The following is a 27,824-nucleotide window of genomic DNA, read 5'->3' as shown; positions in this document are numbered from 1 at the left end:
GTACATAAAAACCCAGTGGCTGTTGATAAAGACTAGAAATCATCAGGATGGTTTACACAGTGTGAGGAGGATTTAGATTTAGACGGCGGAGCAGACAGGCTCCTGTAGCGTCTACATTTCCTAAACGCAAGCGCACTTCCAGCTGTCGCGGAGATGTGATGAGTATTGACGGCGGAGGTCTGGAAGGTGTGTCGGTCACTGCTGTCGCTCAGAGAGAGAGAGAGAGAGAGAGAGAGAGAGAGAGAGAGAGAGAGAAGTTTCCTCTGCTCTTGAAGCACGTTCGTTCATAGACGATGGCACGTCCGTATCAGTGTGCAGCGCTGTTGCGTTTGGAGCCCCGCTGCTTTCAAGAGAACTGAGGAGGAATCCAAAAGTGTCACCATGGCTGAATTTGGAGAGAACAAGAGCGCCGTCGGCCCACCGGTTGCTGGCTGGAAAGCTGCGTCAGGAGGAGCCGGAATGAGCCTGGAGACGCACCGAGGAGAGCCGGTGTCAAACGGAAACTGCAGCGTGTCAGACACCGTGAAGAGGGTCCAAAACGAATCCAGCTGCGAGTCCCCGACGTGGGAGAGCACAGGTTCCGATTCAGCCTCCAAACCAATCCCTCGACGCAGCAGTCTGATCAAGGTAGGCCGTAATTTCCGTCTGGAGAAAACAGCTCATCATTCTTTAAAATATAAGAGGAAAGACTTTAATATAAGAAATGCGTGCAAACTGTTGCAGCTCCAGAGTAGACCTCATAATTCCGCTGCAATGATTCCATAGAAGATGAAGTAGGATATGGTTACTCAAAGTCACTTGAATTACACACAAACACTACAAGCCTCTGCAGGAATGTTATGCTGATGCCATGGAACTTAAAACAGTAGAATACAATATGCAACTATAAAATCACTACTGAGCGATGCATACAGATGTGGTGACTTAACACACACGTTTACTTAGATTACTTTTGGGGACATTACATAGACTTAAAATTCATTTCCTGGAGAATTAACCTAACAATAACAATCACCACTAATTTCCTAACCCTGACCTTAACCACTGACCCAAAAAATAAGCTTTTTCCTAAATTGGAACACTGCTTTTGTCCCCAATTGGACAAGCCGTGCCCAATTAACTGGCCTTAGTCTGAAATGTGTCCCCGAAGGGGAAGTCAGAACACACACAGACACACACACTCTTTCCCCCAACACTGCTGGATATAATCAACCTGCAACCTGAAAATAAACAGTTAAGCCCAATACACTTTGACTCTGCTTTCTCTCCAGCTGTGTCGAAACAGCAGAAAAATCACCTCATCTCACTCAGTGTCAGTGCTGTTGAGGAAATTTAGAGTGATGAGTAGTAGATGAGTAGATAGTGAGTTTAAATGTTGCCTGTCAAACATTTAGACCCCAAGCCTCGACTGCTGACCACACAGGACCTCAAATCAGTATAAAAAACAAAAGTAACAGTCGATTTCAGAGCTTTTCAATCGTATGTGTCATATAAGGTCGGTATGTGCAGCCAGGGTTTTGTTCTAGCAACAGACTACAGCAGGCGATGGCACTTGTTAGCACTCCATCAGCTAGCGAGGAGGAGGAGGAGGAAGAACTAATAAGTGAAACCACCTGCTGTAGTCTTTGATTAGAATGAGAAACTGCATTCTCTCCACCCTCTGTGGCTCACAGTCGAATATCCCTGTCCAATTAACCCCACTGCCTGCACTGATCTGAGCTCACATTTAGGCAAATGTCAAGTTTATTTGTACATGGCCCTTGACACAGAAATCACACTTAATGGTTCATGTTGGTTTTTGACTCAAAAGGCATTTTATGTATTGTCATATCATTAACATCTAATGAATAACTTATACCCTGGCTTTGTCCTTTTATGGTTTTGCCCTCCAGGCATGTTGGAGGTCACATATTGATCTCTAGTTGCTGCTTGTCTCCACAGCAACTGCCTGCAAAGACATGATTATTTGAACATGGCTTCATCTGCGTCTGATTGGCTCCCACTCAGCAAGACAGGAAGCCGGCCAGTTGGCCAATTTCCTTGCACAGTTCATGTTGCAATATTGCTATTAAGTCATGAGCAGTTGGTGATGACACGTCCCTCTCTCTTTCACTAGATCACACACACACACAACACACACACACACACACACACACACACACACACAAATGTTTCTCACCTCCTTGCCTACACACAGGCCTGCTCTTGTCTTTCTTCTGTTTCGACAGTGCAGCCAGCCAGCTCGACACTGAGGATTTAAAAACACTCTGCTTCAGTGAAGTTCTGCCATCTCATGCTGGGTCAGATATGGCGTTAAATAACTCCTGGCTCTGCATGCCGCATGATATCCATCGCCATGTTTGATGTGTGGCATTAAATGCCTCCAGAACATCACCTTCACCCTGGGTATTGCCTGCATGTGCATCATGTGTATTGAAACAGAAATTGCCATGTGTTTGTGGTATGATGATGGGTTTGACTTTCGTATGTTCAGTGGGCACATTTCTTGGTGGGAATGTTCAGTGATCATACGAAACGTCTAGCACAGCAGTGCACATACTTACGTTTGTGCTTTCACCATAAACATGCTTGTGTTTTGAATCACAAACACCAGAGACTTTAGATTAATGGATCTCTAAGAACCAATCAATCCACCTGTGAACAGAACAGTGTGTTTTTCTGTTTGTTAAACTACCTCTATGGCTAGCTCAGCATTCCACACAACAGGAGTCTTGGTGGTATGTAGGCAGATAAACAGGAAACATGACATTCCAGACTGGAGGAACAGGAGTCAGGGGATTTATGTCCAGTGTGTGTGTGCATGTGTGTGTGTGTGTGTGTGTGTGTGTGTGTGTGTGTGTGTGTGTGTGTCCTCCTGTTCGCTTCGGCTGAGAGTACCCTTAATTGTATTTCATCAGTATGTACTTCATGCTGTCCGCTGTCCTCTATTATTATTATTCAGTCTCGCTCTTCTGTGTGTGCGTGAAGGAGATGCAGAATCAGGTGCCCACTCAGTTTGTGTATGTTTCAAGTTCATCTTGATGTAGATAACCATCAGGTACTCTCTTTCTCTCTTTCTTAGTTTCAAACACACATACGCTCAGCCACACACACAAACACACACACTTGCATAGACCTGCCTTCTAGTAAATCTGCTGTTATCTGTATATCTGCTTTCCAGCTCTCTCATTGCTCTTGCCAACATACACTATAAGACACGGTCGACGTGTTTATGAGTGTGTGTCTGTGTGTGTGTGTGTGTGTGTGTGTGTGTGTGTGTGTGTGTGTGTGAGTGTAGATGTGTGCACATCTAAAAGCTTTTCATTAACCAAGAAAAACAATGCATTCTTATCCAGTGGGTTTTTAAAGGGATCTATACTCCAAGATTTGCCTCAACTCATTATTCACTTTCTTGCTGAGAGTCAGATGAGGAGATCATTTAATCAACCAATCAGTCAATCAACTTTATTTGTCACATGTAATCATGTAAGGTACAATCACAGTGAAATGTAATCCTGCCAGTTTCTTCAATTTGTACATTAAAAAGAGTTTAAATAGAATAGAAATGGTAATAAATATATGTGTGTGATTGGGGGAGGGGGGCGTCATTTAGGATCCTAGGGTAGAAGCTCTTCCTGAGCCTCTCAGTGCTGGCCTGATGTATCCAGTACCTTCTTCCTGACTGCAGCAGGGAGAAGGCCGTTATCTGGGTGTTTGGGATCCTTAATGATTCGCCTAGCCTTATTCTTGCAGCGCCTGAAGTAAATATCCTTTAGGCAGGGAAGAGCACCGCCTATTATATGTTCAGCAAAACAAACCATTCTTAGCAGGACATTGCAGTCCTGTTCAGTGCTGTTTTCATACCAGGCAGTGATGTACCCCGTCAGGACACTCTCGATGGTGCAGGAGAAGAAATTTCTCAGTATTCAAGGGGATACCTGGAATTTCCTCAAGCGTCTGAGGTGAAACAATCTCTGCCTTGCCTTTGCCTTTCTCATCGCTCGGTGATGTGGACACCAAGGTACTTGAAGCTGTCCACCCTCTCTACCGCGGACCCATTGATATTAAGGGGGGCATAGTTCCTTCCCTGCTTCTTCCCAAAGTCCCCCTATCAGCTCCTTAGTCTTGCTGACTTTCAGGAGTAGGTTGTGGTCCTGACACCAGTGGGTTAGGTCCTCTACTTCCTTCAGGTACGCATTTTCATTGTTACCTGTGATCAGGCCCACCACAGCTGTGTCGTCAGCAAACTTGATTACTTGATGTTGGAGTCGAAAGTGGCTACACAGTCGTTTGTGTAAAGGGACTACAGCAGGGGGCTCAAAACGCAAGCCCTGGGTTGCTCCAGTGTTAAGGATGTGGGTGGAGTGCTTAGTCAAATTTTAAGACATGTTTTTTTTACTGGACAGCAACACTATAAAAGTACATATTTTAGAGTGTGTTTACACAAGGGTGCTTGTGTGTGTGTGTGTGTGTGTGTGTGTGTGTGTGTGTGTGTGTGTGTGAGAGAGAGAGAGAGAGAGAGAGAAATATGGTATCTCTGTAAATGCATATACTTGTGTGTACGACTGTATTAATTAAAATATTTTCATTTTCATAATATTGCTCTATCCTGCATTTATGTACATATTTTATGGCCTGCACTTGCTTATTGCACTTCTGGTTAGGCCTAAACTGCATTTCGTTGCCTTGTACTTGTACATGTGTAATAACAATGAAGTTGAATCTAATCTAAAAAAATTACTTTCATCAGTATGCGTGTCTAATGGGTGTGTTAGTACATTTTAGATGTCTCTGTGTGTGTTTTTCAGACTGAGGGAGCAGCATTAGCCAGAGGCGTTAGCACGCAGCTGGGGAAGGTATTTGTTTGAGTCAGAGCAGCCCTGAGCACCTCCTGCAGTTCAAATCAACATCTTTAGCCTGCATTAGCATGGCCCTGCACAGCACAGGGAGTGGATGAACCTTCTCACTGATTGTGATGGAGCCACAGGACATACTACTGCTCTGAGCTACTTTGGTGACTGGGTCACTCCACATATACACTCTACATTCATAAACTACATCCAGCCATGCATATGTAGAGCTGTACAGAGATATAAAGTATGTGTGTGTGCATGGATGTCTGAGTTTGTGCCTTTTAGTGAGCCTCACTGAAGTCGTCAGAGGTGTGTGAAAAGCCCGCTCGGTACTTTGATCGTTGATTGCCTGACTCAAGGCTCCAACCACCTGTTTTGGTTTTCCTCCTGTCTTCAGTAAATGCATCTGTTTGTCAGCTGAAATCATGGTTAGCCCTCTCTGACAAGATGGCCTTTTCATGTCAACCTTTACTTGTTTCATTTTGTGTGGTGTGTGTGTGTTTGATTGCGTGTGTATGTGTGCACATGGGACTTCAAAGGTTTGAAGTGTAAAAGAGCATCTGCTGCTCTACTTGCACAAGGGCAGGGTTTCTAGTCAGACTGAGCACTTGAGTTACTGTGAATGCTCACCACATTTTCTCTTGAACTTTATTTCCACACATAGAACCGCTGACAGAACGACTTGACCACATAGTGCTTCCTCCGCCCCATTTAACCCTAGTGTCCTGTCTTCTACCAGTCACACACATGTACAACCCCCACCCCAACCCACACAAAGACACAGGTTGCGTGATTATTACAAACTTTGTGATTAGTAAGTGACAATGTGTGACGATGTCTTGATTAGGGCAGCTAATAACAAGTAGTTAGTTAGTAGTAATTCGTTATTTTTTACATTAATTGATTAACTGGTTAGTCTACAAAAAGTCAGAAAATGGGGGGAAATGCCATCACAATTTCTCAGAGCCCAAGGTGATGTCTTCATATTCCTTGGTCTATCTGACCAACAGTCAAAAATCATCATCATATACAATCACAGAGAAAAGAGCAGAAAAACAGCCTATCCTTACACCACTAGCGCAGTGGCTCTAGGGATGGCCATGTCGGTCGGTTGGTCGCAAATTTTTTAACAGACCAATCTATTGACTAATCATTTCAGTGCTAGTCCTAATTTAAGAACATAATGGACGACATGAAGGTAAAGAACAGCATTACATGAGTCCATTATTTTCTACATGTGGACACCGTACCAAAGAAGAAAAGAGAGGCTGTGTGTAAGTTGTCATCCATTATTCTAGCTTGTATGTAGTCTGATTAACCCGCAGTTAGGTTAGTTTCATCAGTAACAGACAGTTAACTGGCACATAGCATGAAGTATCAGCATTGGTTACCTGCAGTGTAGTAGACTAAACCTTGTGCAGTGATTCAGAGCGGTGAATAAGTGGTTAACTGGAACTATGTTCTCGTATACAGTTTTAATGGACACCTGCCAGCCAATCAGAATCAATAATTCTGTAGTCATGGTATAATGTGTTGATATACACTATATACACACACATACTGGTGGCTGCTGGCATCCTGATGTGAGTAGTTCAATTTAAGTAATGGCTCTCAAACACAAATAAACACACATAGTTGTGAATTTAGAAGCCCATCTGTGTTTTGTTCCTCCCTGTGTTTCTACGTTAAATATAAAATCTTGATAGTAGAGTCCCTTACTTTCTTTGTAAAGGCCTTTTTTTGCATGTTCCATACATCATCTCACAATTCCCAGTAAATCACCTCCCAACCCCCCTCCTGGTTGTGTTGTGCTCCAGTGTGAGAGGCGCTGGAATAAACTATGCCATTATTCATCCATCATCTGCCATCAAACACACAAGGCCACAGGAAAAACACTTCAGCCCCCCCACCAATTTTCACTCAATCGTTCTTTATTTTCTCTCACCTAACAACCATCTCTCTTTCTCTGATTTTCTATCTGTCTTAATTAGTGGATCAAAGACGACGCCCACTAATGACCTACATCTTCATTTTGCTGACTCTGAGATGTTTTAATTACTGATACGGGCTTGTTGCATCCATAACAACAGACGTTCTCATACATCATACTATGCATGCATGTAAGCTGGCTAATGAAGGCACAAGGCAATGCTGGTGCCTCCAGGCAAATTAAAAAGTGCAGAGGCTCTGTGACTGTACGCATAAAGATAGACAGTAATCTGCCAAAGAGCTTCTTTATTTATTTCTCTGCATCCTTCCTCTAACTCATCTTGTTTTTCTTTTTTTTTAATCTATGTCCTCAACATGCTGTGAAGTCTATTTGTCATCTTGTGTGTCCTTCTCCGATAAATGCATCTAATCTGTTCTGCCGCACAGTCTCCCCCATTTCTCTCGCCCTTCATAAAGCCCCACATCTGCCCATCTGTCCATACAGTTCAATCAGTCTAGATGTCAGGAACATCAGTAATCTCATAGCAGCACGTAATTTTCCACATTTATCCACAGTAATCTTGTATATATTTTCCATCAGATTAAAATTGGCAGATGAAAAACTTTAAAAAGCCTTATTTTCTAATAGATGTTTAGACATTTTAAAAGTTATTTTAGCCCTAATTAAAGCTGCTATAATCAATATTTACTGTGTAATGTGAAAGGGGTCACTCCTAGTGACAAACCCACAAAGAATTATCAACTGAATCTGCATTCCCCTTCAGCTATAAGAAGTGTTTTAATGTCTTTAAAATCATTGTTTTAGTTGCCTGTCAACATGTTTACATTCTAACCCATAAGCACTCAGTAGTCATTACTACATTATAACACAAGTACTTAGTACTCATGGGTCGGACCACACCCATCTTCGAGCTTGACCTTCAATTTTTTTTCTCAACTACACACTTGTAAAGTTTCGTGACTGCATCTTGCACGGTTGTGATGCTATCGTGTTGACAAAATCTGTCCACAGAAAGACACCTGGCAAAGTACTCAAAACCACTTCTGTGCTAGTTCCCGCTAGAGTAGGTGTCTGCAGGACCACATTTTGCCATGATGACACACACACAGACTCAAGGTGAAAACAATTACGCTGTTTGTGTTTACAGCTCGTTTCCTCTGCCACCAAAAAAAACAGTAATGCAGGTTTAAGATATCTGAAATAAAAGACATCTGTAAAGTACTGCTGAAGTTACAGCAAGAGTTTTAATTAAAACGAATATTCAACAGGTTGTATAAACAAAGACTTTTTTCTCTACATGGTTACTATTGAGAATTAGGTAATAAAAAGGGATTTGAATGGATTCCATTGTCTCAGTGTTTATCACCTGTTGGGCTCACAAAAGTGTCAAACCTAAAAATAAAAAATACTGTATCAAGAATTAGGAGTGATGAGGTTGACAGTGACATCCACCCTTACTGTATCTAGAATCCTTTCTTTCGTTTTTCTCCTCTGTGTTGTCACTCGGCTCTCAGTGGAGCCACAGGAAGCTCTCTGTGACTGGCTGACAGGCGGCTTCCTGTTTTGAAGCGCAGTGGTGGTTTTGGAGACTCATCTTGCTCTGTGTGAGAAAAACAAAATAGGGCCTTTGTGACGGAGACATACAGTACATTCTAACCGAGATTAATTTGAATTTTATCAGGGGATGGAGGCTGAGCTTGTTTTGTTTTGCTATGTGTGTGTGTGTGTACTCTAATCTGGTTTGATAGTGTGTGTCTTTTTTACATAAAAGAATCAATACATTTGCCTTTTTGTATTTTATTCAGGTGTTTATCTACTTGCAGGATAATTTGTGCCCCCTAGTTTAATCTCGTCAGGATAATTTATTCAGAGTCTACAGTGACGTCAGTGTTGTTTGGTTGTGTGTTTGAACTCTGTCTCCCTCTCTGTCAGTAATTTATGTCGTAGGCTAACAGAGGTGAATGTGCAGGACAGCCTCCACACATGAGATAACTGATAATCCCAACTGTTGAACAGGCCACTTGGAGAATCCTGGTGTTTCCCCTGCTTCAAACATGGCTTGTGTCAGGCAAACACCAAATGAGGTTTATTAGATTTTAAGGAACGGTATCCTTTGCTTCAGTATGATTTCTGTCCATTGCTTGTCTATTAATCAGGGATGACATGTTCGTTACTGGTCACATAAAGCATGAATGTCTGTGGAGGCCATGTTATTTATGTGGAGTTTTCTAACTGGGTAATGTGTGCACAGCCACAGAGGGACCATTACTGCTAATGTCACACACAGAGGAAGAGATATAGATTGAGACCAACATTCATCTCTGATGCCTGTCACTGTACTGCATGAAAGGTAAGACAGAGTGTGACTGATAGGGTGGTGTGAAGGTGCATGTGTCTGTATTTGTGAGTTAAGTCAATGAGTGTTGGCACTGCACCTCATTCTACGTCACTGGGGAATTTCCCATGAGCGTTCAATAAAAGTTTCAAATGTAGTTTTCAAAATAAATTATTTTCAAGCGAGAAAGAGCGAGATACGCCTGGTTAGCTTTTCATATTTGCTGGTGCTGGTGGGGTGGAGTTGCATCTGAGTCTTACTATTTGAGTTCAGTTTAGAGGTATTGCTGAAGCACTCCAAAGGGGGCAGGTTTTTTTAATGAGAACACAAAATCAATTAACTGAATTACAAGTCAGCATTTTATTTTGTTAATGGACTGCCTGCTACCTAATATCTTTTTTAGGGGCTAAAATTGCTTTCTCTTCCTGCAGTATACGACTTACTATCTCTCTGTCCACACCCCCTTTCACTCCCTCTATCATGCCCCAAGGCACCAGGGGTATTTTTAGAGCACCGCCTCTCTCCTTCCCTTCCTCCCTCTCTTCCTCCCTCCCTCACCATGCTGACTCAAAAAAACTTGTCGCCATTGGAAACACTTCTCCATCCTAATGAGGCAATTCTATGAGGATTTGTGATGGTTAGGGCGCCCTCCCTTCCCTTTGAGGGAAACCTTTTCATCCTCTTTGAATTATGCTTCCCCTCTTTCACATGTTCATTCATATTCTTTAGATGAAAGAATAGCTCAGGTCTTTCTTTTCTCTTTCTTTCTATTATCGCTTTTTGCCTTTCATATCCCCCAGATTTCTTTCACATGAAGGGTTACCTCCTCTCCGCTCATAAAAGATCCAGGTGCTCCTGAGGTTCATATGAACTCTTATTTGAATGAAATCAGAGATATGCTGATAAATAGAGATTAATCAGCCATTGATCAGTATTCACAGATGTTCATTATAAATATGAAAATGATCAGCCTATTGGCGATCAATTGGACTTACTTCAAAACAAGATATGAGCTTTATATATTTGTTAGCCACAGAACAACCGGCTGAAAAAAGTATGTGAACTTACTGTATTTTTCTCAATGTTGCTTTGATTTATTCACAATTTCAAAATAACTACCTGAAAATAACCTGAATCTTACCATTGACTGTGATATTATACAAGTATTACATTTAAAACTTTTCTATTATGTTGTCAGGTTGTCCGTCCGTCCATGTCCTTCCGTCCCATTCTTGTGAACACGATACCTTCCAGGAATGCCTGGAAGGAATTTCTTCAAATTTGGCACAAACATCCTCATGGACAAAAGGATGAACTTATTAGAATTTGGTTGTCAAAGGTCAAGGTCACTGTGACTTTACAAAACATGTTTTTGGCCATAACTCATAACATAACCAAAAATTGATTACTATATTTCACAGTTGGTCGGGCACTGAATTGGTGACACTTCATTGTGACCTTAAAAGAGGTTTTAGCCATAATTTAAGAATGAATTGTGTGATTCCAGATTTCACATATATGTTGGATGGGACAACACAATGAGTTAACAATAACTAGCACAGAATGGGTTTTCATCCATCTCGTCCATTCTGCCTTTCATTTCCTGCCTCATTCTGAATTTCAAGCGTCATTGGAACAACATGACTGCAACAACAACATATTGGAGCGTGCCTAGCTAATCGTGATCCTGTGAGTGAGTGAGTTTCGCCTATAGCTCATAGAGAGGCTTTGCATCTAAAATGCCAGGAGAAAACAAAAGTACCACATTTTGTGTAGCTATACTCTAAGAATCCATCTTTACATAGTAATCAAGTACATGTGTACCTGTTTAGCCAATACATCTAGAATATTCCTTCATGTTCCTTCTGTTCAACAATGTATTTTCACTGGAATCAAACATACATATCATCAATATAGTGATAACTTCCATTTAGCCAAAAAATACTCTTTATTTCTATATTTTATTCAATTCCTTCCAAGTATTCATTACATATATTATGAGTCTGGACAGACATGGATGTAAACTGCAACTTGACTGGTTGGCAGAGGCAGTTTTTTTCATTTTGATTAGAATTTTGTAGGGGTGAAACAGTTAGTCGATCGATAATTATAGATAATTATCCTTCTAACATTATAGTCAACTGAATATCTTTGAGTTTTGGTTATTTGAAGATGTCACTGTGGGCTCTAGAAAACTGTGATGGGCATGTTTCACTATTTTCTGACATTTTCTAAATCAAACAATTATTTGATTAATCGAGAAAATAACTGCCAGATTAACTGACAATGAAAGCAATTCCTAGTAGTTGCAGCCCTAGTGTACTTATATTACTAGATTTTGTGTTGATTTATTCACAATTTAAAGGCATTTTTTATATAGAAAATCTGAATCTTACTAGGGTGTATAGTATAATTACATTTTATTTTAAAACTTATTATTATTACATTTTGTCTTTTTTTTTACTGTTAGATTTTGCTTCCCTGCTTGTGATATATACAGTATGTAAGTAAGACAGTGGTATGTTGAGTATGTGGGTGTTTGCTTCAATCATTCTATTTAGGATTACATCAATTACAATTATGTTATCCTGCTTGTCCTGCCTCAGAGATTAACTTCTCTGAAGTCTTTGATTTGATTTTATCAGGACTCTAATATATCCATAATTGAATAACTTCGCCCACATATATGCTCGTTTCTGTTAGTATAAGGTTTTCTGTGGGGGTGACATCTGATCGGTCAATAAATCAGATGGATGAGCTGTGATGGTGAGCTCAGATAAACTGATTGGGTCTGCCAGTGTCGTTGCGGAGGGGCAGAATTAGAATGCTGCAGCCTGCTGCCTCTGTCTAGTCAGGTATGATTAATGGTGTAATTGTGAAGGGCAAGGGCAGGCAAAGGCTTTTAGCATCAGGAAAAACAATAACAGATTGGGAGGAGGAGGCTTTATGTGGTAGACCAAATAATCTGTGTTTATGTATGGTTATATAAACTGATATGCCTTTTAATCCTCCGAGATCTATTCTGGACGGGAAAAATGTTTGTCAAACCCAAGCAAAGAATATTCTTCAGAGGGATCATTGTCTGTCTGTTGTTCTGTCTCTCTCTTTCATCTCATTCTTCTTCTTTTCATTATACCCCCTCCCTCCTCCTCCCTTTATCTGCACCGTCCTTTCATCCTTCCTTACCTCCCTCCTCATCAGGATGGGTCACGTGCTGGTCGGGAGAGGAAGAAGACAGTGTCCTTCAGTAGCAGCCTGTCAGAGAAGAAGATTAGCAGTGCTGCAGACTGTATCCACTCCATGGTGGGTCAGCCACAGTGTGACCCTTTACATAAAATATGTATATAAGTTTTACATACCTATACATGAAATATTGAATGTGGAATGCATGCATGAAGGGTTTCTGTTAGATTACAGGTTTTTTAAGCCTGTCAAATGTTCAACAGAGCTTGTTCAGAAGTGAAATGAAGTGAGCTCTGCACTAAAGTCAGTGGGTGACAACTTCCAGCCTTATCTTGCTTCCAGGTTGAGGGGAGTGAGCTGAAGAAAATCCGAACCAACTCACGTGTTTACCAGCGTTACTACCTCCTGGACACAGGCCTCCAGGCTCTATGCTGGGAGCCATCCAAGAAGGAGTCTGACAAAGCCCGGATCTCTCTCGCCTCCATACGAGAGGTCAGTGTTCAGAGAAAAAGCTTTCTAAATCAAGCCTTTATGAATGACCTCATTGATTCTTTTGGAATAAGAGAATGGACATATTTACAACCCTGAACCACATGGAAAGCATCAGTTGATTTGTTCTTATTGTATCTGATGTGAAGTTTTGCATCTCTTGTGGACTCAAATTCTAGATACGGACAGGACGTAACACTGAAACCTTCCGCACCAGCGGAGTTTATGAGCAGATTTCAGAGGACTGTGCATTCTCCATCATCTATGGGGAGATGTATGAAAGCTTGGACCTAGTGGCTAACTCTGCCGAAGTAGCTAACATTTGGGTGACTGGCCTAAGGTATGACACAAGAGAGAACTGGGAGTGGTCTTACACTGTACATCTGTAAAATGTAATATGTACCAGAAACACACTACACACATTTTTGAGGTAAAGAAGCTTCTGATCTTCAGAGCTCCTTCTTAACATTTCATCAGCAGTACATTACAGCAGTAGTGTATATTAAAGACATTTCCTTATCTGTTATATAAAGCATTCTAGGTCAAGCTATGGTTGTTGTCTTGGTGATTTAATAGGAAGGACTAGTCCACCCATAAATTGAAATTTTGTCATCACCCTCATCCAAAGTTTGGTAATACTTGCTCTTGGTGCACCTAGCAAAAGTTAGCTTAATGTCAGCTGTCAAAATAATAGACATGTTGAGAAACTGGTTATTTTTTTAAAGTGCCAAAGGAAATAAATTAACATACATATTTTTATCACAACATACTGTATTTTTACCAGTGTTTTAGCGAGCATTTAGACCGAAAACAGCTCAGCATTAAAACAATGCAGGGGGCTGCTTTTGTGGGGGTGTGTTGCTTCTGGTACCAGTGAGACAATGAAATACGATCAAGGAAGACCAGTTTAAGTAAAATATCCATGAATTTGAAGGCTTATTAGATGCCGAAATGCTGCATAGCAGTTTATAATATTCAGAGACAGAATTTTACAACTCTGGAAAGTTATCATAGCAGAAATGATTTAATCTTGATGCCTTAAAAAGAGGTTCAGCAGGGCTCACTGACTAAAACTGCACTGATGCTAGTGCACATGTTTTCTTGTGTGTTTTATGGACATACAACCTTCACTGGTGTTCTGACTGATATGAAGATGAGCAAATAATGAAAAAGATTTAATTTGAGGTTGAACTAAGGTTTGTACATGTGGGGGAGCCTAGGCTAATCTAACTAATTTAAGTAGGCCTTAAATTCAACATGATATCATGTGTCTTAGGCTTTGCTTGCTTGCTTTGTATTGTGGTGAATAGTGGTAGGCTGATTTGTTTGTATAGTCCTTTAAGTCCTTTATGCTTGTGATGAAGGGCTGTGACATTAAATGTGATTTGACTTTAAACTGATTACAGTGCTGCAGTTATTGTACTTTATATAGTGTCAGCGAAATACCTGAGATGAAAATAAAAATATTTGTGATGCAGTATTGTGAGGAAAATATTCCTGTCCTATTGCCTCAGCCTTGTCCATTCTTCTCTCATCTTCCTCAAGGTATCTGATGCAGTATGGGAAACATGCCCTCGACATGCTCGCCAGCAGTCAGGACAGCCTTCGTCTTGTTTGGCTGGAGCAGTTGTTCTCCTCTGCTGCTGATTCGGAAAGACAGGAAGACGTAGAGGAAGGGATCCACTTGCAGTCAGCCATTAAGTTGATAAAAAGTGTGAACCCCGGGGTGAGCAGCAGCAAAGTGGAGCACAGGTTTAAAGAGCTTCAGAGAGTTAGGGAGAAGATGTGCGGGCTTGCTCTAGATAATGGATCTGGAGTTAAAGATCACAGCGAAAACAAAAGACCAATAGGAAGAAATGAGCGAGTCACCAAGCAGGAGTTCATTGAGGTCTTCCATGACTTTTGCACACGTCCAGAGATCTACTTTCTGTTGGTGCAGTTCTCTAGCAACAAGGAGTTCCTGGACACCAAAGACCTGATGAGGTTCCTCGAGGCTGAGCAGGGCATGGCTCAAGTGGGTAACACAAATTAATCACGCATACAAATACAAGAAAACAAGTCAGGCCTACATTCACAAATGCAATCCCAGCCTTCCCGTTGTACGTCATTACAGCCCTGTCCAATTTCTCCTTTGTCTCTCAATTCCCTTCTCTTACTGTGTCTTCCAGGTGAGTGAGGAGACCAGCCTGAAGCTTATCCAGTCCCACGAGCCATCTGGGGAGGGCCAGCAGCAGGGATACCTGTCACTGGATGGCTTCACCAGCTACCTCACTTCGGCAGAGTGCCACCTCTTCGATAGGGAGCATGACACCGTGTGCCAGGATATGACCCAACCTTTGTCTCACTACTACATCAACTCCTCCCACAACACCTACCTCATCGAGGACCAGTTTCGAGGTCCATCCGACATCTCCGGCTACATCCGCGCCCTTAAGATGGGTTGTCGATGTGTGGAGGTGGACATTTGGGATGGCCCTGATGAGGAGCCGGTGGTGTGTACTGGACACACCCTCTCCCCACCACTGGCCCTGCATTGTGTGTTAGAAGCAATTGGAAGGTTTGCATTTGTGTCATCGGAGTATCCATTAATTGTATGTATTGAGAACCACTGTTCCCTTCGACAACAGAAAGTGATGTGGCAACATCTCATGAGAATACTAGGGGACAGGTTATACACAGATCCCCCAGACGAAGGGGAGTCATACCTACCATCGCCACATGCCCTAAGGCATCGAATTCTACTTAAGGGTAAAAAGTTGGGGCCAGGTCCTGATGGGGTGGACGGAGAGGTAAGTGAGGAGGATGAAGGGGCAGAGATTAATCAAAGGATGAAAGCAGCTAACAGTGGAGGGGCAGCATCCGGAGGAAATGAGAAAGACATGGTACAGAAAAGTGTCTCTTTCACAGCTGTCACTCAGTCTAATCCTCTTCATGTCCCTCCCAAACGTTTCCAACTCTTGGAGGAGCTCTCTGACCTAGTAACTCTTTGCCACTCAGTCCGCTTCATTGACTTTCCAACATCATCCAAAAGCCAAAAACCTTGGGAATTGTGTTCCTTTCACGAGTCTCTGGCTGTGTGTCTCGCTGGCGAGAGCCCTGGCGACTTTGTCAATCACAACAAGCATTTCCTGTCCCGAGTATACCCCAGCCCCATGCGTATTGACTCAAGCAACATGAACCCTCAGGACCTGTGGAAGTGCGGTTGCCAGATTGTGTCTATGAATTTTCAGACAGCAGGACTGATGATGGACCTAAACACAGCCTGGTTCCGGCAGAATGGGAACTGTGGTTATGTTCTGCGGCCAGCCATCATGCGGCAGGAGGTGTCTTATTTCAGTGCTGACACCAGAGACACAGTGCCTGGTGTGTCTCCGCAGCTGCTCCATGTGAAGGTGTGGTGGAATAATTAGTAGACCACAAGAAACGTATCCCCTGCAATGGACACAAGCTTAATTTCGTCTGAAACTTAAATAATGATTCCAGTTTATTAGAACTTAGGTCTTAATTTGTAGTTTGGGCCATCATTCCCTTGGGTAATAATAACATTTGGGAACGTGGCAAAATGGCTAAAAATAAGTCAGCCGATCATACAGGTTTTAAACAAGGTTAACCACCAGGTTAGCCAGGGTTATTTAGAAGAGACAACCATTGTGAAATTACATTTTGGTTGAGCTTGTTTTTTTACCTCCAAATGAAGTTGTTTAGATAATTTGGATAAACTAGTGGCTTGTTTACAACCTGTCTGATCATCTTACAGCTCATTTCTTACCCTGTTGGACTTCATTGTAGTGATGTCACCCAGTTCCTAGATCTCAGCAATTATTTAGGCGAGTACAACGTCATCATAACTGATAAAGTTAATGACCAAAACTACAAAAATAAGAAGCAAGTCGTACTAAACTGGAATAATCCTATAAACTCATGATTATGTTCTGAAAACCACCAATGAGTGAATAATAGCCTTTATGTTGATCCTTCTCCCAGGTGATAAGTGGCCAGAACCTGCCCAAGCCAAGGGGTGCAGGGGCTAAAGGAGACGTGGTGGACCCCTACGTGTATGTTGAGATCCACGGCATCCCAGCTGACTGCACAGAGCGCCGCACCAGGACGGTGACCCAGAATGGGGACAACCCCATCTTCGATGAGAGCTTTGAGTTCCAGATCAACCTGCCGGAGCTCACCATGGTTCGCTTTGTGGTGCTGGATGACGACTTCATAGGGGATGAGTTCATAGGTCCGTGTCAGGGTCAGAGGTCAGAAGGGTTACTGTAGATGGACTCAATCACACAACTCAAACACAACGATTTCATAGTTTAAGTTTGTACAAGAGTGGAATAGACTGTTAAAATGTTAACATTTGAATGCTTTGAAATGAAATGTGATCTCCCTACTACCACAGGTCAGTATACCATCCCTCTGGAGTGTCTTCAACCAGGCTACCGACATGTACCCCTCCAGTCTCTGACAGGGGAGGAACTTCCCCATGCCAAGCTCTTTGTCCATGTGGCCCTCACCAATCGGAGAGGAGGGGGAAAGCCTCACAAAAGGGGACTGTCTGTGCGGAAGGCTCGCAAGGGGAGGGACTACACAGCTCTGAGGGACTTGGGGGTTCGGGCTGTGGACGAGGTTTTCAAGATGGCTGCTCCTCCGCTGAGAGAAGCTACCGACCTGAGGGAAAACATGCAGGTGAATATTTAGCTTGTCAGCACCTCAGACCAATGACACTGTATTTTTAAGTGGGATTATATTTGATAATTGGCATTGTGTTTATAATACACGCAATCCTGTTTTCATAACTATTCGGTTCCAAACTAAATAAATATTCAGCACAGTTTGAACAATACATAATCATAATTGTAAAACAATTCGTCGATAAACAGATTGATTAGTTGATCAACAGAAAATTAATCAAAAACTATTTAAATAATTTATTATATTTAAGTCATTTATCAAGCAAAAATGCCAGACATGTACTAGTTGCAGCTTCTTAAATGTGACAATTTGCTGCTTTTATCTGTTTTAAATTTTTTAAAACAGAACATCTTTGGGCTTTGGGCTGATGGTCAAACAACACAGACAATATGATGATGTCACATTGTACTCAGGGAAATTTGATTGGCATTTTTTTTACACATTTCTGACATTTTATAGACTAAAAATGTTGACAGATGAATTGATGAAAAATGAAAAATTATTGTTTGTTGCAGCCCCAAATAATTTGCTTTATTCATTTTTATTATACGTGAGTGAGGAGTAACAGGGCAACATTTCTGCAATTGTTAAAAGCATATCTAACCTTCCGGAGCCAGGCAGCAATTTGTGTCATCCTGGGGCAATAAAACAGTAATTATGTGTTCAGTCAGTGTGGTGAGACTGTTGGCATCCACATCTCTTGATTTCTTCCAACTGCAGGAGAGCAAATCAATAGTCGAAGGAAAAGACAAATAGCTCTGTGGCAGGAGTGGCTTTTGATTACCTGTGTGTGTGTGTGTGTGTGTGTGTGTGTGTGTGTGTGAGAGAGAGAGAGAGAGAGAGAGAGAGAGTGGCAAAGAGATTTGACAGATTTTATGTTTACTTAATTCTTAATGTTCAGAAAATCTTGTTCATTAGGCAATAAGAAAGAGAAAGACTGTGAAAGACTTTGTATGTGTCCATGTTTCAATTTGCAGATGTCCTCTTCTTTTTTCCAACAGAACTCAGTAGCAGTGTTCAGGGAGCTGTGTGGGATGTCTGCAGTGGCTAACCTCATGCAGTGCGTACTAGCTCTGGGCTCCAGGGTGTCAGGACCAGACGGGGCACCTTTACTACTGTTTGACCTCCGGGACCACTACCCCACCCTGGAGCCCCAGGGGCCCCTGCCTGACGTTCTTCGCCGGGTCGTCTCCACCTATGAAATGGTGAGGAAAGAAGAGAGTTGACAGTTAATATGCTTATGGGTTTTCACTAGATAAAGGAGTGTACAGGCTCACATCTCTGAAATACATGTAAAAGGAAGGAAAGACCAAAAAAAAGCAGCAAGGATCACAAATCAGTCAAACACCTCCCATCTCCTGTCTGCTTGACTTAATAATGAAAACCCCCCTTCCAGACAAAAGCTTCCCTTTAAGCCAATATGTTCTCAAACACAAAGTGAGCTCTCATTGTTATGTAGCAGACAACATTCCCATTTGTTCTGGCTGTAGCAAGGCTTGTAAACACATCGGCGACATCCTCACCTTCGGCGACATCCTCCTCACCCACTGTGGGTTTCCACCCAAATAAACTGCGGACTTTCATTCACCAAGGAGAAAGTTATTTAACAGACTTAATTTATGTAATGGTGTCTAAAAATAAATCCATCCGTCAAGAAAAACTCTCCGTGGAAATAAATACAAAGAGAGAAAGAGAGATTAAAGGGGGCAGAGTGGTCAGTTGACTAGTCAACTCTAGTCAAAAAGGCGGGATGAATCAGTTTGAGTGGGTTTAGGTTGCTCGGCTGGTGTCGTAAGGGCAAGGATACAATATCAGGCTTTCTTTCTGTCCTCACTTTCACCATATTTCCCTTTGGTCTCTACCCCCGTCTTTCAGACTCCTCCTCATCCCTTCTTTAACTCATTCATCTCTCTCAGTTCCTGGCTCCGCTTTTTCCCTCTGGTTGGACTGTAGCTGGCCACCTTAAGTGGTTTACACGCAGCTGTGGTCCAGCACTTGGTGGAGTGGTAGCCTGTCTTGCCATGTTGAAGTGTTGCTGTGGTAAACAACATTACACTCCTTTTTTGCCATCTGTCTGGCTGCTGCAGTACTTTTTAAATTGATATTTGCTCAAAGTGCACTTCTTCATGTTTCATATTAGATATTCCCCAGGAGTCTCTTGGGTAGGATGATGGACAGTCAGTATGAATTGCCAATTTAGAGATCCTGTCCAGAGAGCATATGTGATGTGTGCGAGTGTGTGTGCATTGTGAGTGAGGGAGGGAGAAACTCAGAAACAGGCTGTGCTGGAGATAAATGGATCTATTTCTAGTCTTATTAAGTTATGATTAAGGTTTCAGTGTATAAACCATGACACTTTAATTTAACTATGGTTGTTTGTCACTGTTATGCAACCAGCAACTGCATAGACCTGTGTGACTATTTTTTGCATTAATGTGTAAGCAAGAATGTGCATATTGTGTGTTTGTGTGTGTCTCCGTGTGTATGTATATACACTTCCGTTTCCAGCCAAGCTGATCAGAGTTGAATACCATTAGCATAGAATTGAATGTCGTTCTGCTAAACGGATTCCATACCTCAATCCTGATGCCTGGAGGGAGAGGCAAACAACAGAGACAGGAAATGGGGTTGAGTGTGTGTGTGTGTGTGTGTGTGTGTGTGTCTTGTTGAATTGGATCTGGTTAAAGTAGTGTACTGTAGTTAATCCCTTATTTTTCGAACAGCATTTTTATTTTCTCACAGAGGGGTCATGTCCTGGCAGGGTTTGTGGGAGGAGGTGCAGAATTAATCAGGCAGAAGCTACTCATGTCATTCCTGTGTGTCTTGTGTGGTCATTACTGCTGTCATAAGAGCTGTCACATTAGTCTCTGTGGGGGCCTTCACATGTGGGGGCATGCATGTGTTTACTGTGCATTTTGTGGTAGAACTGCCTACATTTTGAACTCAATTGGCTATTTCAATAATTTTAACAACCATCACCATATGCAAAACATCACAATAGTGTTTTATTTAATTATAAATGTCCACCTCCCATGTGATTTACACCAATCTGTTCTCACACTTTAATGTTTACTATATTTGTTCTTTTACAGCAGACAATAAAACAGACTAAATACTGTATGTGCTTAACAGTGTGATTTACACACAAAAGACAAAAATTAGTTAAGGGTTTATGATACACTACAACTGTGTGTGTGTGTGTTTCATGCTAATAGATGTTTCTCTGTCTGCAGATGGTCCAGGCAAGCAGAGCGGTGATCGAGCTCTCAGATGGAATCCATGACAGGATCCTGCATATACAGACAATGGGTTTGTAGGCGTGTGTGTGTGTTGGTGTGCTTGAGTCAGTGTGTATATGAGATGCTGCTATGTAGAGCGTGTGTTATGATGTGTGTGTGAAATGAGAAGAAAGCAGGCTATGCCCATGTTCCTAGTCCACTCATGACAACTCCCACACAGCCTCTTCAGCAGTGCTGGTATCCACACTGCAGTGGCTGCTTTTGTCATTAACTTAACTCCTTTCCTTTCCATTCCTCTTATCCCCACTCCTCTCCTCTCATTCCTCTCTTCTCTCCTTGTATCCTCTTCTTTTCTCTCATGTCCTCTCCTCTCCTCTTTTGTTTCTTTTCCTTTCCTTCCATTTCCTATCCTTGTATCATCTTTCCTTTCCTCATTTTCCTTTTGTTTTGCTTACAGTCTCTCCAATTCTCTGTTCTCCTTTTCTTGTATCCTCTTTTCTTGCCTTTCTTTTCCTTTCCTTTTCTCTTATGCGCTTTCCTCTCCTCTCCTGTCCTGTCCTCTCCTCTACCACCATATTTTTCCTATCCCATTCTCTGCAGACATTTGCCTACATAAGGTTAGATGAGTATGTTACTGGCCCAGTTCATCTGTATGTTTTGGATGGAGGGGCTTTAAATTGGCACAGCTCCAGTGATCAATCACCCTTCAGTCTTTTAAGCGAAGGGCACCATTTCTGACCTGCTGATATAATTTCTGTGATCTTTGGCAGAGTTTTGTTTACTTCAGCCGGGTCACTCCCTTTGGTCATCTGACATTAGTCAGCCAGACTGTCGTCAAAGTGACAATAAACAACCCCACAAACACACCAACACACACATTTTACCCACATCCCCTTCCTAACCCTGAATCAGTCTTCAGCTGTCACCCAGGAGACACTATGATTGACATGTAAAAGTGTCACCCAGTGGCTTGGAGCATATAATACATTCATGTTATTTATATGATTCGCTAGGTGCTGGATTTTAAAAAACTGCAGTTACAGACGTCATAGGTTTTCAAAAAAGGACTCTTGGGGCATATATTTAAGCATCTATGGGTTTCATGAGAATTTTGTGGGTTGAAATGCATGCAAATCTGTCAGCTTTTCAATAACACCCTTGAGAAAATGTAAATAGAAAAGAGGAAATGAAACAGAAATTAAGATAAACCTGAAGTGAATTGATATTTCAAGAGGAAGATGATGGTTCAATTGGGGCCGCTGTGGAGAAAGAGAGAGCGCTTGACAGAGATGAATGTTGTTTACAAATTGGCAGACTGCTCCACTTTGCTCCCAGACAGTTCATCCCATCCTCCACTGAACTTTATTTTAGGTTTTCTGGGGCCACAGCTTCACTTGCTGATCAAATAATCTGTTACATATTCATCTGTTTTGCAACTTGGACTTGGACTTGGACAGCGGAGGCCAACTGCTGCTGAGATACTGTGTAACCATCTTATACTTTCTCATAAATCTTTTATTTTACATTATGACTTGTCATATTATTAGTAAATAGAGTGACATTTGAAAGTGTGATAGTTTAGCACTGTGCTGTTGGCCTGGTGCCAGTACGTTCATCTGATAAAGAGCTGCTGCAGAGCCCGAGGCCCAATCTTATGAGCAACGCTCTTCCTGTGTGTACAGAGTAGAGATGGCGATCAGGTGATCCCAAGGCAGAGGTCCACCTCTCAGTCTTAGAAGAGGGGGTGGGCAGCCAGAAGGCATAAACAGGTCACTCAGAGGGAGCCATGGGACGGCTGGTGGCAGAGATGGATGTCTCGAACTTACATCAGAGCAGAGTGATGAAACAGAGAGGGAGAAGAAAGCCGTGGGAAGATGAGTGGCAGAGATGGGTAGCTACAGGCAACGCAGAGAAGAAGACAAGAACACCAAGGGAGAAGAGAGAGTGAATTCATTTCAGTGTCAGGATGTGTTTGTGTGTTAAAGAGCTGGTTCATCCAAATAAAAAAATACACACTTATTTCCTCACTTACTTCTAGTGGTATATAGCCATGCACATAGTTCTGCTTTTATTTGGCCAGCTTTTGAGATATCCGTCTCTTTTTTAAAATGAAAAACACTTTACAAGTAAGTTAACACCAGGCTGAAAACCAGTGTTTTGCTGGCAACTCTGATTGAAAGTTTCAAGTCTGTTTCAACAAAGTTTCAACATCGATGATGGGTGTGATCAGAAGGGTGCTCTGTTGCACTTGTAACCACACCTAACAGTGATGTCACAGCGTACTGTTACACCCTGGAGAACACATCCAGGGTGGAGCTAAGTTAAACCACTGGAGGTCAACAAAAACAACATTTTCAGGGCGTGTTAAGTCATTTTATATAAATGTTTCAGCCATTCCAGAAAGAATGTCCTCACTACTCTGGATAATCCACACAACACACTGTGGGACTATATCTTTGATAGAAAGTAGTTCCAATAAAAATGGTCAACAATGACGTGAGAGTTTGGTTTATTCAGAGTAGTTTCTGGAAAGAGATGTTGCTGTTAAATTTTTCAATGCTGGGATCACCACAAATAAAATAACCCTGAATAAATGAGAAACATATAAACATAATGGAGGCACATGCTTCCATACAAGGCATGGGGAGTCACTGAATGAGTTTATGAGTAAGAAAAGGATGCATCATATGAAAATAATAAGAAAATGAATCATGGCCTTCACACCCACCAGATCTATATCCAATTGAGAACCTTTGGGAGATGTTGGAGAAATGTGTCAGACAGTGCTCTCCATCACCATCATCAAACCACCAAATAAGGGAATATCTTTGGGAAGAATGGTGTTTGTCCCTCTAGTAGAGTTCAGAGACTCATAGAGTCTATGCCAATGAGCAATGAAGCTGTTTTGGTGGCTTTTGATGGCCCAACACCTCATGGAGACACTTTATGTTGGCTTGTATGTTGGTATGTTGTTGTTTTTTTGCAATTTGGGTGAACTGACCCTTTAAGAACCTCAGTCGGTGGTGAGTGGTGAGACTCTTCATGAGATGCTAATATGCCTGGTTGTTTCTTAATGACATCAGACCAGAAGTCAGATCTGTACAGTTTCCACTTTCCCATCAAAACTGCTCACAGTTCAGATAGAGGACAGGAAGTGTAGGTGATGCACTTCCTGTTTCATCCTGTTTGGCTGGCCCTGAAGGTTATTTTGGCCTCTGGGTCAGGACCCTGTTTCTGTGTGTGTTTGCAAGTGTATGCACACTGTCCCAGTATTGGCTTGGAAATAATGTTCCCTCTATTGGCTTCGCTTGGTTTCACAGGGAAATAGACACACACACACACACACACACACACACACACACACACACACTCGCTCATTGGCTCGTAGGCTTCAAGTTGCCTAGCAACCAAGCAGTAAAGGTTACTATTCAGGCAACTTCTGTAGGTGTGTGTGAATGTGGAGCAGTGACAACGTATGTGTGTGCAGGTGTGTGTCCATGTTTGCAGACATTTAGTGACAGAGAGGGATTATGTGTGAGGAATTGGTAAATTACACTCGCATCCAGTCTGTTTGCTCTTTTCCCTTTTGTGTGTGTGTGTGTGTGTGTGTGTGTGTGTGTGTGTGTGTGTGTGTGTGTGTGTGTGTGTGTGTATGGTCCACAGCTTGGCATGTTTAATGTCTGGGCTCTCGTTGATGGCTCACAGTGATGTGTGCCTCGTGTTAACCCACTTCCGGGTTTCCATGGTAACAGTGGGACAGTGGCCCGGGGCGGTCAGTGGAAGCCAGACACACAACACAACTCATTGCACATACTCTAACTAGCCAGCGGCCTGACTTCTATGACGCTCTCTCTTTTTCTCTCTCTGTATCTTTCTCCATCTGTCTCTCAGATTTTCCATCCACTTTTCATCATTCCTTTGCATTTTCCATTGCTCTTTCTTTGTTTCTTCTTCTCTGTGAAATCTGATGCTTACAGTTTGGCTAAAATGGCAAAGTAAGAAGACTATACAGATTTTGACTTCCTCCCTAAGTGTCCTCTAGTGTGACTCCAGTCTGAATTTCAATAAGGAGAGATTAATTAGAAGTGGATAACAACATTTACTGAGGGCAGCAACGCCCAAGAAATACTTTGGCGATTAGACCCCATTGATGTGAAGCATTTTTATTAAGCGCAGGCTTGTATGAATATAGTAGATAGGACAGGATTCCCCAGTCTAGATGCTGCTGGTGGTGGAGTAAAGCCTGCAGGTGGATGATGCAAACTCTCAGACCACTTGGTTTGAGGAAAGTGGGCAGAAAGATCATTAGTCAGATATGGTGACATCAAAATTTGTGAATGTAATTAAGGGACAGCGTGGGAAATAGCAGAAATTCACCCAAAGAGATTGAATTGTTTTTTTTTTCTTATTTCACAGTGTACACAAAACAAGGGGCCGGTAGGAATGCAAGTTTGAGTGACACACTTTCTAAGGTCCATTAGGACTGTTCACTGTTGTGGTGGTGATTGTGAAATCATGTGACGTGTGTGGGCGTCAATACCTGAAAGAGCCAAGACCAGTGTGCTCTAAGCTTTAACTGATGAGTGAACAGAAATTAAAATCATCCCTGTGTCCCTACAGTACTCTCGTGCTAACTATTGAACATACACTGTTGTTAAGTGACTACAGTAACTTTATTTGAACTGAGAAAAGAGAACCTGTCACACCTTTAAAACAAAATTATATGTGGTCACAGAAAGTCAAATTAACACAAGATGATTGTGTACAATTTTGGACACAGGTCCACTGTATTGTAGTGATATTCCATTTTCATGACTTATGAATTTACTTAATACATAAACCAAATAATAAGACACATGAGTCTACATCTACTCTGTCGGCTCTGGGACGCTGTACTAAGGCAGACAGTGGTGCGTTGAGCCAAATGCTAAAGTCAGCATTTGCTAGAGCTAACATACTCACAATGACTCAAGTACTGGTAGCACTAGAGGAAAAGTCAGGGGATTATTAAAGTTAGTAGGATTAATCTTCTGGGGACCACAAATGTTTGCACAAAATTTCATGGCAATCCATCCAGTAGTTGTTGAGGTGTTTCAGTCTGAACCAAAGTGGTGGTCTCATGTACAATTACATCTACACAGGAAACATGGATGATTTTGTTATCTTTGTTCAGACAAGTTGACCAATTAGCTTATTAGTTTCCCCAAAATGCAGGTAATATTATTTACAGGCTGCTCATTGAATTTGTCCTCTAATCCTCGGTGGTTGTGTGTGTTTTCGGTTCTAGCCATGGAGTTTCATGAGAAGCTGCAGAGTCTGGCGGTGAAGGAGGGGCTGAAAGGTCGCAAGGTCAGTCGAGCGCTGGAGAGTTTCAGCTGGAACATCACCATCCTTAAGGTCAGCAACACAAATGCACAAAAACCCAAATGCCAGAAGCCTTAGGATTAGACCATTAGAACATGTTTTGGCCTCTAGCTAGTGGCTAATTTTTTGCTCTCTTTCAACCTCCCTCCCTCCACTTCTACCCTCTGTCCCCATCTCTCCTTGCTCCCCTGGACTCCCTCACTTCTCTCCTGATTTCCCCCTTTTCCTCTTTCAGGGTCAGGCTGACTTGCTGAAGCACGCCAAAGCTGAAGTCCAGGAGCACATGAAGCAGGTCCACGATGCTGCTTTGACTGGAAACCTCACCAAGGAGAGTCTAGGAGTGAGTAGAGTCCGCTCCCAAACACGACGAGGTCAGGATGACAAACCCACCACGGGTGCCAGAGGACCTTCGGCATAGCAAGCAAATGACCAACAAATGAAAAAGGACGCGACCAAATTGCCATCGTAGCTGCTGTGACAAACTCTTTTCATTTCGTTAAAAGTGTTCTAATGACGCCTTAGTCGCAGACTTTCGCAATGCTGTGGGAGAGCTATAGCAAGTATTGTGTTTTTAAGAGAGAAGAATGGAAGAGTTGATGAGTAGAAAAGTCTTTAAAGTACAGCCACCGTCCACCCACCTGTCGCAGTTAATGCTCGAGAGCTGCAGACGTCAAAGCACTGCTGAGAGGACACAGAAGATAAATGACACTGGGGAGATGAATGTTAGATTTGCCAAGGTTCCGTTTGTACTGTATTGAGCTGTAAATATAACAAGTGTCTATTAACCTCTTCTTATGTGCAATGTGTCTTGAAGAGGGAGGAAACGTTGTCATTTTTCTGGCACAGTCTGGAATGACTCAAAGCTCAGCCAAAATATGTTCAAAGCCTTTTGAAAACTTTTGAAAAACTGCCACCTACACATGTTAGCGGCTTGTACATCACAAAGCTACTGTCTAGCAATATCAAGTAAGGCTTCAAATCAAGATTGGGTTTGTTGGATATGTATAAATGAAACACACTTTCTTGATTATTTAAATGGGAGATAAGCAGGAGTCTATAGATATTTTAGGTCTGTTATTATATCTATTATATCTCTTGGACTAGTGCAGCCCCTTTATGTCACGCTCCATCTTATTTCCATTAAGCATATGTAAGTCCTGGATTGTGGCTTTTCATCCAGTCACCTTGAAGTCCTTTGTCTTGCCACTTCACCCTCTAAATATTGTTGTCTTGCATACAGTATTCTATATTTTTGTATTTTCCTGAAACTCTTGTGCTAATTAAACCACTGTTACCCACCCATAATGATCAACTCCAGATCCGTAAATGTCTGCCTCTAGAGAACAAATACTGTTAAGTTGACAGTGCTTACTTTGTGTGCAAAACACTGTACAGTATTTTAATATGTAATTCTATCCTTTTGCTGTAAAGAATATTTTACATAAGTTATTGATCCTGAATGAAAACATTCCAGACGTTATTGGTGCAGTACATGAGGCTCGACCTGTTCAGCTTTGTAAAAGGTTTCAGTTCATGATTATCTTCCTTCAGTCGGGGTGGAAATAAACTAGTTTTTAAAATCACTGGTGCTCATGTGTCTGTTGCTGCGAGAGTTTTTCTTTCATGTGCATTCATTCGTACGGACACATGGAGCAAGTTCTACAGAGTGCAGAGATGACAGCTAGGGACACTCCTCTACTGTATAAGGGAAACAGACC

The 27,824-nt window shown here is 42.1% G+C and overlaps 1 protein-coding gene across 2 annotated transcripts; it reads left to right on the top strand.

The window, feature by feature from the left end:
- The first annotated feature begins 4 nt into the window (after positions 1-4).
- LOC122864035 (inactive phospholipase C-like protein 2) lies at positions 5-27,689 on the top strand. Of its 2 annotated transcripts, none has more exons than XM_044171057.1 (12): positions 5-627; positions 12,341-12,442; positions 12,665-12,814; positions 12,991-13,151; positions 14,357-14,825; positions 14,980-16,203; positions 16,796-17,045; positions 17,211-17,497; positions 18,505-18,708; positions 20,737-20,812; positions 26,030-26,139; positions 26,342-27,689. In XM_044171057.1, exons 1-12 carry the CDS (start codon positions 382-384, stop codon positions 26,522-26,524), a joined length of 3,462 nt encoding a protein of 1,153 aa, XP_044026992.1. In that variant the 5' UTR covers positions 5-381; the 3' UTR covers positions 26,525-27,689. The 2 variants fall into 2 exon arrangements, with proteins under 2 accessions (XP_044026992.1, XP_044026993.1); XM_044171058.1 differs by having other exon boundaries at positions 490-627; positions 12,341-12,479.
- Positions 27,690-27,824: the final 135 nt, after the last annotated feature.

The sequence above is a fragment of the Siniperca chuatsi genome, linkage group LG17 (genome assembly GCF_020085105.1).
Source record: "Siniperca chuatsi isolate FFG_IHB_CAS linkage group LG17, ASM2008510v1, whole genome shotgun sequence".
Lineage (NCBI taxonomy): Eukaryota > Metazoa > Chordata > Actinopteri > Centrarchiformes > Sinipercidae > Siniperca > Siniperca chuatsi.
Note: the sequence above shows the minus strand (reverse complement) of the source record. Positions and strands in the feature narration are given on the sequence as shown.